Source organism: Podarcis liolepis (assembly GCF_965112155.1).
Source record: "Podarcis liolepis genome assembly, chromosome: 7".
NCBI lineage: Eukaryota > Metazoa > Chordata > Lepidosauria > Squamata > Lacertidae > Podarcis > Podarcis liolepis.
In genome coordinates, this window is record NC_139561.1 from 74,658,065 (window position 1) to 74,672,374 (window position 14,310).

Below are 14,310 nucleotides of genomic sequence, written 5' to 3' on the forward strand. Positions count from 1 at the left end.
TGCCACATCCTTAGTAATTTTTAGGTAGCGACTGTTTTAGAGCCCAACTCTGGGGAAAACTGGGAAGCAGGAGGAAGGGAAGAGTTCAGGAGGTGGAAATGGGCCAAGAATGGATATTCAAGTGGTGCCACCAGGCTGGGGGGGGGGGAATCCAAGGAACTCAGTTCTGAATACAGATCATATTAGCCTTTCAAATCTCAATAAGATTATGGGCACAAATTAGATGCACAATGAACTCAAATCTCCATCACCTCCATTAGGAAATAAGCCCCATTCACATCCTCTAGATCAGGCATGCCCAACTAGTCAATTGTGATCTACTGGTCAATCAATTTTTGGCTCCCCCGAAGAAGCTCAGCAAGTTCGGCTCCCCCCAAAAAGTTCAACATTAGCTCCCCAGAAAAGCTCAACAACTTGTGCTCCCCCAAAAAAGCTCATCAACAGCTTTGGGTCTTCCTCCAACTTTCGTCAATTCAATGGGTAGATCACTGCCAGTTTTTGTTTTTTTATAGTGGAAGTAGATTGCAGTCTCTTGGGAGTTGGACGTGCCTGCCTTAGATTACTATGCATCAACTGAAGGAAAATCGCTTTAAAGAAAGAAGAGAATACAGCACCATAGTCACACCTGCCTAAAGCAAGGCACACACCGCTCCATACACACACATGCATAACTGCTTGTGAACCTACTCGCACACTGTGGCTTTGGAATTAGAATTTAGAAGACAGCAAAAACATACATTAACTTTTTGTCTACATACAACATGGCAGGCTTAGAATCTGCATCAGGACCTCCAAATAAGAAGTTCTGTACACTAGAGGGCATACGTTTAGTTCTTTGGGGCATCCACAATCTCCCACCCTTATGGACCCCAAAGATCCACCGCCACCACGTACCAAAGAATTATACCTGTACTTAAATGCGTGCAAGTTAAAACCCAGTTAAAACAATTAAAATTAATTAAAGCAATTAAAAACTTTAGATAGCTGGGGCCATGATAACAACACCGAAACCAGCATACCCCAACCCAAAGGTCTTTTCAGCCAGCTCAGCTTCCAAAGCTACAGTCAGTCAGTCAGTCAGTCAGGACCCACAGACAAGATGGTATTCAAGGTGCTGAACAGCCCCCGTCTTTTCTAGCTTTGGTCAGTCAGGGCCCCACCCTCCTAGGTGAGGGGGAAGAGGCCTGACTGCTAGGCAGGTTCTACAAGACTCACAAGATGCATTCTTTACCCTAGTGAAGGCATTTTTGTCTACATTACTTGGATTCAGAACTGCGTTGCAAAATTCAGGAAAGTGCCCGTTTGCGAAAAGTGTGAATTTTGTAGGCTCACCTTCAAATCAGAAAAGGATTTGATTTCTTACCCCTCCCTGCTGCTAATGGGAGCTATCAATGCATGGTGTAGCTGATCAAGGAGACTTTGGATAAATCTGTCGGGACCGAACAGCATGCTACTTTAATAACCTGCTTTACGCAGTATTTTGCTTTTGCAAATTTCAGGCCGAGAGGGTGGGTAGAGGAGTTTCATCCCTCCCAGACACCTGCTGTGGTCCTGATCATGACCCAGAACCAGCTTTTTGCATGAGGAGTTCTGATTAGACCACAGATGTACTGAGACAACACCATGGAGGCCATGAAATCCCCAGCTGGTCCATTTGAGGAAGCCTTGGCATTGATACTGAAGTCCCACAACATTACCCCATGAAAGGATTCACCACATCCAAGACTGCCTGCCTACCAGCTGGAAAGGAAGATCCTTGTGTGCTGAAGCTCTCTTATTTTTTTTCCCCTTCTGGATTTCCTTTCTTTTTCTTTTGATTGAATTGGATTTGTTTGGCTTCAACTTACCATATTTTTCTATGTTTTCTTTATCTTGGAGTGCTTCTCGACGACAGTTTCCCAAACTCCCACTCTAGATGTCCCTTTCTTCTTTCCCCCTCCATTTTATCAGGCCACTACCCTAGAGGATCGGGCTCTTGGGGAACTTGAACCTTTTACAACCTCCAAAACAGCCCTTTAATCCTCCCCTTTCCCCAACCAAGCTAGGGAGGAAAGCTTCTCCCTTTGTTGCACAAACTAAATTGCCACACTGTAGTTGCTGTGCACGGTAGCACATCAGCAGTAAGAGACTTGTTACATCTTCCTTAACTTAAAAAGTCACCTTTTTACTGAAATTGCTCCACTGCAGCCCTGTGCTTTGCAGGTAAGCCCAGCAAGGACTTTTTTGTCATTGCAGACCAGTGAGAGGGAAGAGTCATCTCTTGCTTGTTTTATTTCATTTTATCTTAATTTATTTTTTTAAGGATATTTTTTAAGGATATTTTTTGTCCTTGCCAGAAGGCTGAATGTGAGGCGGGGACCATATAGCATCCCCTGTAGCCAATCGGTTGTTCCCATGTTCATTCCCTGCACTTCTTGTGAGTGGAAGCGAGACACGAATCTTCATGCATAATTTTTATTGGTTTACAAAAATCAAAGCACAGAATAAGCTGTATCGATACTCATATTAATTCACTAAAAGAAAAAATAAGACTTCCTTCAGTCATTCCACGAACCGTCCAAAATACCAATAAACAGTACATCCGCGTTTCCATGTTTGTAATGCCATAAGTCATTCTCATTCGTCCATTTTCTTTTGGCATTACCCTTTACCTCTTACAGAGCACCTTTGAAACCTACTAGCGTTGTCTGTTCATCAATTAGGCTTTCCAGATATTTCGTAAAACTTTCCCAATTTTTAACAAACCTCTGATCTTTTATATATCTAATTTTACCTGTCATCCTGTCCATCTCCACATAGTCTAATAGTTTGGATCTCCATTCCTCCGTTGTCGGTAAACTCTCTTGTTTCCAATTTTTAGCTATTAGGACCCTTGCTGCCGTTGTTGCATACTGGAACAATTTGTAGTCTTTCTTCTTTATCTCCTTTCCTACCAAACCTAGCAGGAACGCCTCGGGTCTTTTGACAAAGGTGTATCTTAGCATTTTCTTCAATTCATTATATACACTCTCCCAAAACTCTGTGACCTTTCGGCATTCCCACCACATATGGTAGAAGGTCCCCTCCCTTTCCTTACATTTCCAGCATTTGTTACAGGATCCGTACATTTTGGCTAGTTTAACCGGGGTCAAGTACCAGCGATAAAACATTTTCATTAGGTTCTCTTTAAGTGACACACAGGCCGTGAATTTAAGATGTTGTTTCCAGAGTTTTTCCCACTCTTCGAAATAAATGTTACGACCGAAATCTCTGGCCCAGTGTGTCATTACCGCCTTGACCTCCTCGTCAGCTAAGTTCCAGTCCAGTAAATACTTATACATTTTAGATAATATTTTTGTATTATTCCCCAAGATCTCAGTTTGGAATCTGGAATTTTTGTCGGCGTAGCCTTTATCTTTGACGTCTTTCCTAAACATATCATTTATCTGGTGGTAATGCAGCCAATCATATACTTGAGGTTTAACCTGGTCATACGGCCTCATTTTCCACTTTCCTTCCTCCTTCATTAACAGTTGTTCGTAGGTTGCCCAGTTGGCTCCCATATTGATCTTTTTGATAGCCATAACCTCTAATGGAGATAACCATTGGGGTGTTCTGGGTTCAAGCATGTCCTTGTACCTTTCCCAAACCTCCAACAGAGGGCCCCTAAATATATGATTCCCAAATCCTTTGTGGCCCTTCTTCCGCCCATGCCACAGATAGGCGTGCCACCCGTATCGGTTATCGTGACCCTCTAAGTCTAACACTTCCCTGTCTTCTAGTTTTATCCATGTCTTAACCCAACATAAGCAAGATGCCTCATAGTATATTTTCAAATCAGGTAGGGCGAAGCCTCCCCTTTCTTTCGTATCCGTCAATATTTTGAACTTTACTCTCGGCTTCTTCCCCTGCCAAATGAATCTGGAGATCTCTCTATGCCAGGCTTTAAATATCTTTGTACCTTTGATAATCGGAATATTTTGAAAAAGAAATAAGAGTCTTGGAAGTACCGACATTTTAATTGTGGCTATTCTACCCCAGAATGACAGTCTAAGCCGACCCCACGTTTCTATATCCTTCTTCACTCCTTTCCATACCGTTTCGTAATTGTTTTTGAATAAATCTATGTTTTTTGGTGTTACCCATATCCCTAAGTATTTCACCTTCTTTGTTACATCTATTTCTATTTCTCTTTGTAATTCCTTAATTTCATCTGCCTGCATATTTTTAGCTAATATTTTTGTCTTCCTTTTATTTAATTTAAAGCCTGCTACTTCCCCGAACTGATCGAATTCTTTAAGTGCCTCTTTCGTTGAATCCAATGGATCTTCCATTGTTACGACCAGATCGTCCGCAAAAGCTTTAGTTTTGTGCTCGTGCTGGCCGACCCTGATGCCTTTAATTCCTTTGTTGTCTCTGATGGAATTTAATAGAACCTCTAGTATCATTATAAATAACAGTGGGGACAGTGGGCATCCTTGTCTTGTTCCTTTAGTTACTGTTATTTCTTCCGTCTCTACATTATTTATTATCAATCTTGCTCTCTGTTCCGTGTATATTGCTTTTATACCATTGAAAAATTCAGTACCTACTTCCATATGATCTAGTTGCTTCAACAGGAATTCCCAGTTTACGTTATCAAACGCTTTCTCAGCGTCTACGAATAGCAGTAAACCTTGTTTATCACACCTTTCTGTTAGATATTCTATAATGTTTATGATATTTCTTAAGTTGTCTTTCATTTGCCTACCCGGCAAAAAACCGGCTTGGTCTCTATGGATACTATTTACCAAAGTGGCTTTAAGTCTTCTTGCCAGGACTCCCGCAAAGATCTTGTAATCTATATTTAGTAAGGAAATCGGCCTGTAGTTTTTGATTTGCTCTAAATCTGAATCTTGCTTTGGAATTAATGTGATCAATGCCTCCTTCCACGTCTCCGGTATTTCTTTTTCCTTTAAAATGTTGTTCATTACTTCTTGTAGTGGATTCAGCAGAACCGATTCCATCTCTTTGTAGTATCTACTAGTAAACCCATCTGGGCCTGGGGCTTTCCCATTTTTTAAGTCTGTTATTATTGCTTTTATTTCCTCCGCCTCGATTGGGGCGTTTAGTTTCTCTTTATCTACTGCGGGAATCTTATTGATGTTCTTAGATATAAGGTATCTCTCTATTTCCTTCGTCTGATTCTTTTCTGTATTTCTAAAAAGTCCTCCATAGAAGTCCAAAAAGGCTCTCCTTATTTCTTTAGGTTTGTTTATCTCTACTCCTTCCACCACAATCCTGTTTATCGTATTCTGTTCCTTTCTTTTTTTCAGCTGCCAAGCTAGTAACTTCCCTGTTTTGTTAGCATGTTCGAAGTTCCTCTGTCTCAGTCTTTTAATTTTCCATTCTATCTCTCTGTTTATCAGCATTGTATATTGGGATTGTAGGACTTTTATATTCTCTTTTATTTTCTTATTTTTTGGGTTTTTGATTAATTTCTGTTCGTTCTCTGCTAATTGTTGTATAATTTCTTTTTTCCCTTTTTCCCTTTTTTATTCTTGATTGCACTTTGTTGAATAAAAAAACCCCGCATCACCGCCTTTCCTGCATCCCATACCACCCTTGACTTTATATTATTGCCTAAGTTATCTTCGAAGTATTCTTTTAGTCTGTTTCGAGCCTTTTCTACTACCTCTTGGTCATCCAACAGATAATCCTTCAGTTTCCATCTGATTAGTCTGCTTTCTTGCCCTTTCAATTCCATTTTTATTGGGTTATGATCCGAAATTGTTCTGGCCTGGATCTCCACCCGTACAGATCTTGGGACTAACTCTTTCAAAATCCATATCTGGTCTAATCTTGATGATGAATCGTTAGGTTCTGAATGGAAGGTATATTGCTTTTCTAGGGGGTATTTGAACCTCCAAATGTCTACTAAATTGCAATTTTGGGCCAAAGAGAAGAAAGTTCTAGGTAGTTTCCCTTCTTCACCCTTTGTGTCCCTCAATCTGTCCAGTTCTAACGACACCACGCCGTTCATATCTCCTAATAGTATAATTTTCTGGTCGGCGTAGTCAGATAGCCTTTCTTCCAGCCTCCCATAAAATTCTGACTTATTTACGTTGGGCGCATATATTCCGACTATTATTATCTTTTCTCCCTGCCAATTTATTTGTACTGCTGATATCCTTCCTTCTTCATCTTTGAATAGATGTTTCGCTTCAATTTGTTTGTTTATATAGATAACCACTCCCCTCTTTTTACTCTGGTCTGAGGATATAAATTCATTCCCCAGTCTTTGATTAATCAGAGTTCTTTTATGTTTCCTCGCTATGTGTGTCTCTTGGAGACAGATGACGTCCAAACCTTCCTTCTTCAGAATGTGCTCAATTCGGTTCCTTTTTCCTTTATCATTCATCCCATTAACATTCCAACTAAACACCTTTAACGCCATTACGATTTAATTAAGGGAAAGGGAAAGACAACTGTTGATTCCTTTTAAGCTTCCTCTTCAGTCCCTCTTCCCTCCCCCCCTCCCCCCCGAGCTCTCCGCCCCTCCCTCCGAGTCCCCCCCAATCCCGCCCCCCCTCCACCCCCCTCTCTTTGCGGTTTTAACTCTTTATATTTCCTTAGGAATTTATCTGTTTCTCCTGGATTTGTCAATTTTTGTCTCTTGCTCCTATATGTAAAGGAGACGCCTTCCAGAAACTCCCATTTAAACTCGATATTATTTCTTTTGAGTATCTGTACCAATTCTTTGTAGGAGTCTCTACGCTTTAGAAGCCTGACAGGAATGTCTTTGAAGATTATTATGTTATTTCCTCCAATATTAAATCTTTTCTCTCTATTCTTGTGGAGAATTTTATTTTTTATTTCCTTATCTTTGAATATAATTAGGCAGTCTCCTACGAATTTTTTATTCTTTGGAAGCTTGGCTTTCAACCTGAAAGCCGATTGTATTGCCTTTTCTGCCTCTTCTGTTGGTATCTCCAACCAGAGGGCTAGTTCTATTGTTAGTTTCTCCTTTATATTTTCTCCCTGAGCTTCAGGTATACCTCTCATCCTAAGATTAGCCTCCCTCTGTCTTAGTTCGTTCATGGCAATCCAGTCTTTCAAATCTTCTTGACTTTTGTTCAAATCCAGTATCTCAGCTTTGATTCTTTCTTCCTCGCGTCTTACTTCCTTCAATTCTACTTTTGTCTTTTTCAGACCTTCCTCCACTGACTGTGTCCTCCTAAATACCTCTTTCATTTGACTTTTCAGTTCGTTAACTGTTTCGTCTAGCTTTTTGTCCACTTCCCCAATTCTATGTTCTACTTGTTCTAGTTTGCGCTCAACACTTTTCTCACTCTCTTTTATCTCCGCAAACATTCTTAGTATCTCTGCTCTAAAGTCCCCTTCTTGCTTTGATCCCTTCCTATCCACTGGCGTTCCCCCTTCGGGTCTTTTCCCAGTATTTGACATTCTTAGATTTAGAAGGTAGCCTAAACTTAAAACACAATATGGTTACAGCACTCCAGAGCAGTTACCTGTTTGCCTAATTGGCCCCGGCCCTCAGTTTTTAACAGTCTTTAAGTTACACAGAGGTCGGCTTATTTAACAGTCATTTAACAGTCTTTAAGTTACACAGAGGTCGGCTTATTTAACAGTCATTTAACAGTCTTTGAGTTGCATAGAGGTCGGCTTATTCTTTTCGCCTTACTGCATCCTTGGGGATATCCGTAAAAGTCCTAAAGTCTTCGAGTTCGAAAGGTTAGAGGATTTTGTATTCGCAATAAGGAATATACTTCGGTCGACACAGTGAGTTCTTAAAGTTTTTCAGGGGAATTAGTTCTACAATTAACGGATAAAGGGTTTCACCATCAAAAATCCCCAATCCGTTCTACCTGAAAGAGACCATAGGGAGGAGAAATGAGAGAGGGGGGGAGGGAGGGGAGAGGAGGAGAGGGAGACCGGGGGGATGGGCGCAAGACTGCAGGGGTAGAAGAGAATAAAGAGGAGAGGATAGGGTCGAAATGGAAAGTTCCAATCGCAGTAAACACTCTGTCCGCTAGGTGGCTCTCTCTATCGCTGCTGAATTCTGGAGGTAGGCACACCGCGCAATTAAACTAAGTAGTCCGGCAGCACAGAGTAAAAAATTATTTCCCAATCATTCCCAGTCGTTGAGCAGTCGCCAGGAATTAGGTGACGCAAACACACCCAACTCTTCACTGTTGCGTCAGGAGACGGACAGAAGCACATCCACAAGGTTTTTTAGATCAGGTACGTCTGTATTGCTAGATTGCAGTTATGTACGTTCTTCTCTCACTAATGGCACCGCTGGCGCTTCTCTTCCGCTTTCCCGCTGGGCGTTACGCGGAGGGGATGGCGTTCCGGCGTCCCTTTCGTTTTTACAAATGGTTTTGAGTTAATAACTTCATCTTCTGTTCCCTGTTTAGGCACCTCTTTTTTAAAGAGGGTCCGCTGTTTTTGTATACAAGTCTTTCAGGGAAACAAAATAGACACTAGTGGCAGCTCAGTACACTTATCTCTGCTCTGCAGTTTCTCTGCGTTTCCGCCGATTCCTGGTAACGGCTGAACCCCTGTAGCTTTGCTTTTTCTCTCCCCGGGGTTTTAGTTTTAAAGTTCTTTTAAAATTGTTAAACCTTCACTTTAAATCCGTTCCCGGGTTCCTTACTCTTGGAAGCGGAGCGCTAATCTCCGGCGAGGGCTGGGCTGTCCGCTGTTCGGGGGGGAGGAAATGGCTGCCTAGGACCAGTTGCTCAACGCCGCTGTTCTCCTCACCTTACAAGGGTTGCCTGACAGCGGTGCGAGCCGGTCTCAGCTGGCTCCCTGTACCTCCGGACACCCTCCGGACATGTTTCTGGGGTGCTCTCGCCCTCTAGCACCCCCTTTTCCCCCTGTTTGTCGGACTGGGTTCGTGCTCCTGGCCGAATCCCTTCTCGCACCGGAGACGCGCGCCACCGGAAGTCGGAAGCGAGACACGAATCTGTACATCTGAGTGTTCAGTGGGGTGACAAACAGATCCACGACTGGTTCTCCGAAGTCTTCCACTATCTTAGAATCATAGAATCATAGAATCATAGAGTTGGAAGAGACCACAAGGGCCATCGAGTCCAACCCCCTGCCAAGCAGGAAACACCATCAGAGCACTCCTGACATATGGTTGTCAAGCCTCTGCTTAAAGACCTCCAAAGTAGGAGACTCCACCACACTCCTTGGCAGCAAATTCCACTGTCGAACAGCTCTTACTGTCAGGAAGTTCTTCCTAATGTTTAGGTGGAATCTTCTTTCTTGTAGTTTGGATCCATTGCTCCGTGTACGCTTGTCTGGAGCAGCAGAAAACAACCTTTCTCCCTCCTCTATGTGACATCCTTTTATATATTTGAACATGGCTATCATATCACCCCTTAACCTCCTCTTCTCCAGGCTAAACATGCCCAGCTCCCTTAGCCGTTCCTCATACGGCATCGTTTCCAGGCCTTTGACCATTTTGGTTGCCCTCCTCTGGACACGTTCCAGTTTGTCAGTGTCCTTCTTGAATTGTGGTGCCCAGAACTGGACACAGTACTCCAGGTGAGGTCTGACCATCTGTTGGAAGTCGGCGGGGGTGGAGTTTGCATTCCACCTCTGAGATGGTTTGCCGGCTGAGCCAATCTGCCTCCTCGTTTTCCATCCTGGCGACATGTTCGGATTTGATTGACAGAATGTTCTTCTCCGCCCACTTGAATAGGTGTTTTTCTGTTGGTTGTTTGTTTTGTTCTGTTCTGGTGGGATCTCTACACTGACGCTTTCAAGAGCCTCTGGGGAACAGCACGATGTATAGAGTACTAGCAACCAGGTCTCACCCAAGACATTTTGGCGCCTGAAACAAATTAGAAAATCGTGCCACCGACAATCATAGTTTGCAAAGGCCACTGCATAAACTGTCCTGCTGATGTATGTAGTGCCTCTCTCATTCGATATACACTTCAATACTCACCAGTGTGGGAAAGCAGCAACAGCTGGAGATACAGTGGCTGCAGCTGCAACAACCACAGCAGCCGTGGGGGCCACATTTGCTGTCCCCCATGGATCCCGGGGGGGGGCACATGACATCACTTCATGGGTGAACCAGCCCTGCTAGCTAAATCTCTGTTCTGTCTCTCTGGCTTAACACTCACAAACAAAAACAGTCTCTGACCTGGAATGGTGCTGCAGCAAGTCCGCTGGTGGGCACAGCTGTGCTGGCACAGAGCCACCCAGTCCATCCCTTTTGTGCCATCCCAGGCAGGCAGGCTGGCCTTTTAACCCTCCCTTCTCCAGCACCAGTGAAAAGCAGGTGATCTATAGCCCTGGTGGGGCCTAGTCCTTAAGGAAAGTACCTCCCAAAGCAGTCTTTTAAAGACAGCTGCTTCTACAAGGGGGCAGGGGCCTGGTGTTAGCCTGTACATCTTCTCAGCTAGCTGTGGGCCTCACAAAACCTTTCTCCATCATCTATCTGCCCAGCTCCTGCCATTGGCAAACAGATTATTGGCATCCCATGCAGAGCCATAGCTGGGTGAGCTTGCGCCCCTGGCAGAACTATCCAGATTGTGCCCCTTATCCATGGACAAATTAGCTCTTCTTTCACCTCTCCTCCAACACCCCCCTTCCACTCATTCAATTCACCCTCTATTTAAAACCTTTTCTTATGAGGCAATAACAAATATTTTTATTTATAGACATATTTATGGACATATCTTTAAGCCGATTTTGTGCCCTCCCCCTCATGTGCGCCCCTGGCAGGGGCACACCTCACCACCCCCTAGCTATGGCCCTGATCCCATGCAATGGTGTTCAGTTGTGATTTGTTTTCTGGTGCAGAATGGGGAATTTTCTCCCTCTATACAGTGGTACCTCGGGTTACAGACGCTTCAAGTTACAGACTCCGCTAACGCAGAAATAGGACCTCAGGTTAAAAACTTTGCTTCAGGGTAAGAACAGAAATCACGCCACGGCAGCAGCGGGAGGCCCATTAGCTAAAGTGGTACCTCAGGTTAAGAGCAGTTTCAGGTTAAGAACAGATCTCCAGAATGAATTAAGTTTTTAACCTGAGGTACCACTGTAAAAGCTTCCCTCCCACTACTGTGAATTAACACTTGCTGCCCATCCTTCCTTGCAGGATACTAGAGCAGCATTGAATTTTGCAGGTATTCAAAATGGTGTATTTTGCTGGGGGGAGGGGACTGTGTCCCTCATTCTGCACTCCCAAAAACAAGGGACACAATACTGATGTGCAAGTCAGGAGGCTCCTTGTTTAGGGCTTGGAGGGGGATCCTAAAATGTCTGTGAGATAATCCAAGAACCATCTATAATCAAAACAGGTTTTATTTACTGTAATTGACATAATTACACAAATATATACAAGCTAAGTGAACTGATCCATGGTCCCAAAGGAGACCCAACATAGTTATCTATTTACAGTATCAGAAGACATAATAGAGGACTGTTCTGGGATACTTCCTGGCCCCAGATGGGTTATTACTGTATGTAGGCAACTCTGTGGAGGATAAGGCCACAATGGCTGTGCGCCTCCAATGCTGAAGACAGCAGCATGCCTCTGAATAACAGCTACTGAGAATCACAAGTGTAGAGAGCACCATTGCCCTCAGGCCTTGCACATGGGCTTCCCACAGGCAGCTGTGTGAGAGAGAGAGAAAGGCTGGATGAGATTGACCCTTGACCTGAGCCAGCAGGGCTTATTCATATGCTCCAGTGGCTCAATGGGTTAGTGCATCTGGCTGTCAACCAAAAGGTTGGTGGTTCAAGCCCACCCAGAGATGGCAGTGAGCAGGATTCCTGCATTGCAGGGAACTGAATTAGGTGACACTTGGGGTCCCTTCCAACTCTGCATTGCTACGATTCTATGATAGGCGAACCACATGTTTTTATTTCAGCTTCTTCTGAAGTTACCCTTTGATTCCAACAGCCTTCCTCAAGCTGGTGCTCTGCAGATGCATTGGACTAGACTACAACTCCCATCAGCCACCAGGGGCAATGGGCTCAGGCATGGTGGGAAATGTAGTCCAAAGCTTATGGAGGTTATCAGGTTTGGGAAGGCCGGTGTATCACTTGTGTGCAGACCCAAAATAATCCTTAATGGAACTTCTAATACGAAACTGAAGCAGTTTCTGGTTCTTAATTTCCCAGTGCATACAACAGATTTTTTTATCATGGGGATGCAGAGATAGAGTACACCCATTCTGTATGTAGACAATAACAGATTAATACCAGAAGCTAGGCTTTTTTTCCAAGTCTACAATGTGCGTGTGATGGAGGAAAACCATCAGATTCAACATTATTGGTGGCTATTTTCACCTGTGGACAATGCTAGAGTGGGGGCAGCAACAGATCCTCAACGGAATATACAAACATAACTCTTAAGTCTGTACTGGAGGGCTAAAAGTACCCTAATAAAGCCCTCCCCAAAATGTACTCAATCTTGTTAAAAGGACAGATGGAAAATGCACCGAACAGCTGGTCAATCCTTCCTGACATCTTCCCATCCAGAAGGGAAACGGGAGACTGGCTGAGGGTATCCAGCCCTCAGTAATATCCTCCCCGGACTCCAAATGAGGCTCTTTGGGTCAGATATTGATATTTTGCCCTCATATAAAACGTGGGCCCACTTTCTATTGGTCCTGTCAGTTTCCCTAAAAATGCTTGCAAACTTCAGGTAAGTGGAAGTAAACTCTTTTACTCAGGCCCATGTCTGAGGCCTGGGGCGGAAGTCTTGAGTCATCAACTCAAACAAAACAGCAGCCGGTCCCTGGCAGGGGGAGGGGGGTGGCGGTGGCACTGGCTGGCTTAGCCCTCTGAGACCCAGGGCAAGCGAACCCAACGCCCTACCCCCTCTGCATGGGTCTGCTTCTATTGTGTTCCAAATTTGCCCTTAGCAAACTGCAGTAAGGGAATATCTCCTCCTCAAGACTTCCTGTCGTCAGTTCAACTGTTTCCCCTTCTAGATCTGAGCCTCCTGTGGTACGTTCTGTTATTCATGGTATAGCACAACACATATGCTCTCCAAGTCTGTCTTACGACATTTGCTCTTTAAAACCCCTGAACAATTTTTTTAAAAAATATACGAAAATGGTGGTGGTATCACTTGCACAACCAATCTCATCTTAGGGTACAACCTACCATTTGGAGACCAATGACCTAGAAAAATCACCTGACAAAATCACCTGAGAGCCAAAGGTCCACAGAACAAGGCTTGGGGCATACCCTCCGATATTCCTCAGATGGAAATCAGGGCATTTTTATCTGAAGAATGCAAGGCGTTTCTGGCTGAGGGGGAGTGGGAGGAGGGGTAGAAATATGCATGTGTGCATTCTGTACATGCTCAGAGGCACTGCTTCCACCTCGCAAGTTACTGGGCGGCACCAAGCCCTCCATTCCTTTTCCCACCGACCTCTTCCCCACCCTGCTAGCAGCTCAAGACTCTCCCCCACCGCTGCTGGCTCCAATCTGCACCACAGCCCTTTTAAGCCCATGCTCTGCCTCTCTGTCTCTCTGTGTGTGTCTCAGCTTCCAGCGGCATCCTGGGAAATGACATCATCCAGCCGCACTGTCAAGCTCGTAGCTGGCTGCCATGTTGCAAGGGGCAGGGAGGCAGGATCCGCTGCTGGGGCGGAACTGGGGGGGGGGACCAAGCCTTGAAATCAGGACAATCAGGACACCCCAGTTTCAAGTCAGAAATCATGATGGTTTCATCCATCCTGAGTGTATACTGGGGTAGTGTGAGAAGTTGCTGTGGGGGTTCCCTTTAAATGCAGCTTCTGCCCTTCTTTATAGCTGGGAAAAACTTCCAAGGATTGGGCCTTTGCTTTTGAAATTCTTGACCTGCCAGAATTCAATACTTTAAGGGTCTCACGTTCGTGTGATCTGGGTGATGAGCCACACCAAAGCAACCACAGATTAGCCAGTCGCAGGTGTCCTGGGAAGCAAGGCCGACCCTCATTCCTAGATGGGCCATTAAAGAACCAGAAGCACCCCTTTGATAGGCTGGCAAAGCAAAGGCATCATATTGGCAGATGTTTAAAGGGCCAGCGAGGAGCAGTGACTTCACAGTGTAGAAGGGCTCCCCTGCCCTATTCCACGAGGCTATGCCAGAGCACACAGTTGGATGGGACAATGTTTGTTCTCTGTAAAATGTCATTTCTGCCCCGCCCCGCCCCGTTTTCTTTAAAGCAGCAGTCTCACACTGGAAGGGGGGGAGGTTGGCGAGGCGGAGGCGGCTCAGCGTCGCTCTTCCGGGGCTTCAGTCCTGGATCACCATTCCACTGGCATGGGAGTGAGTCTGTAGGAGGGGAAACAAAAGGAGAGGCA

At 44.6% G+C, this 14,310-nt stretch overlaps 1 protein-coding gene and 1 long non-coding RNA gene across 2 annotated transcripts in view; one reads left to right on the plus strand and one right to left on the minus strand.

Moving 5' to 3' along the window:
* Positions 1-7: 7 nt before the first annotated feature.
* On the plus strand, positions 8-10,565 carry LOC310711006. Its single transcript, XR_014528333.1, has 3 exons — positions 8-2,420; positions 8,932-9,006; positions 9,543-10,565. It is a non-coding gene; the product is annotated as an uncharacterized lncRNA (long non-coding RNA).
* A 727-nt stretch (positions 10,566-11,292) lies between these two features.
* HPN (hepsin) overlaps positions 11,293-14,310 on the minus strand; it is a 29,109-nt gene continuing 26,091 nt past the window's right edge. Inside the window, exon 13 of the mRNA XM_083512329.1 lies at positions 11,293-14,281. Coding sequence (XP_083368455.1) covers positions 14,243-14,281 — 39 coding nt within the window. The 3' untranslated portion in view covers positions 11,293-14,242. The remainder of the gene's footprint in view (positions 14,282-14,310) is intronic.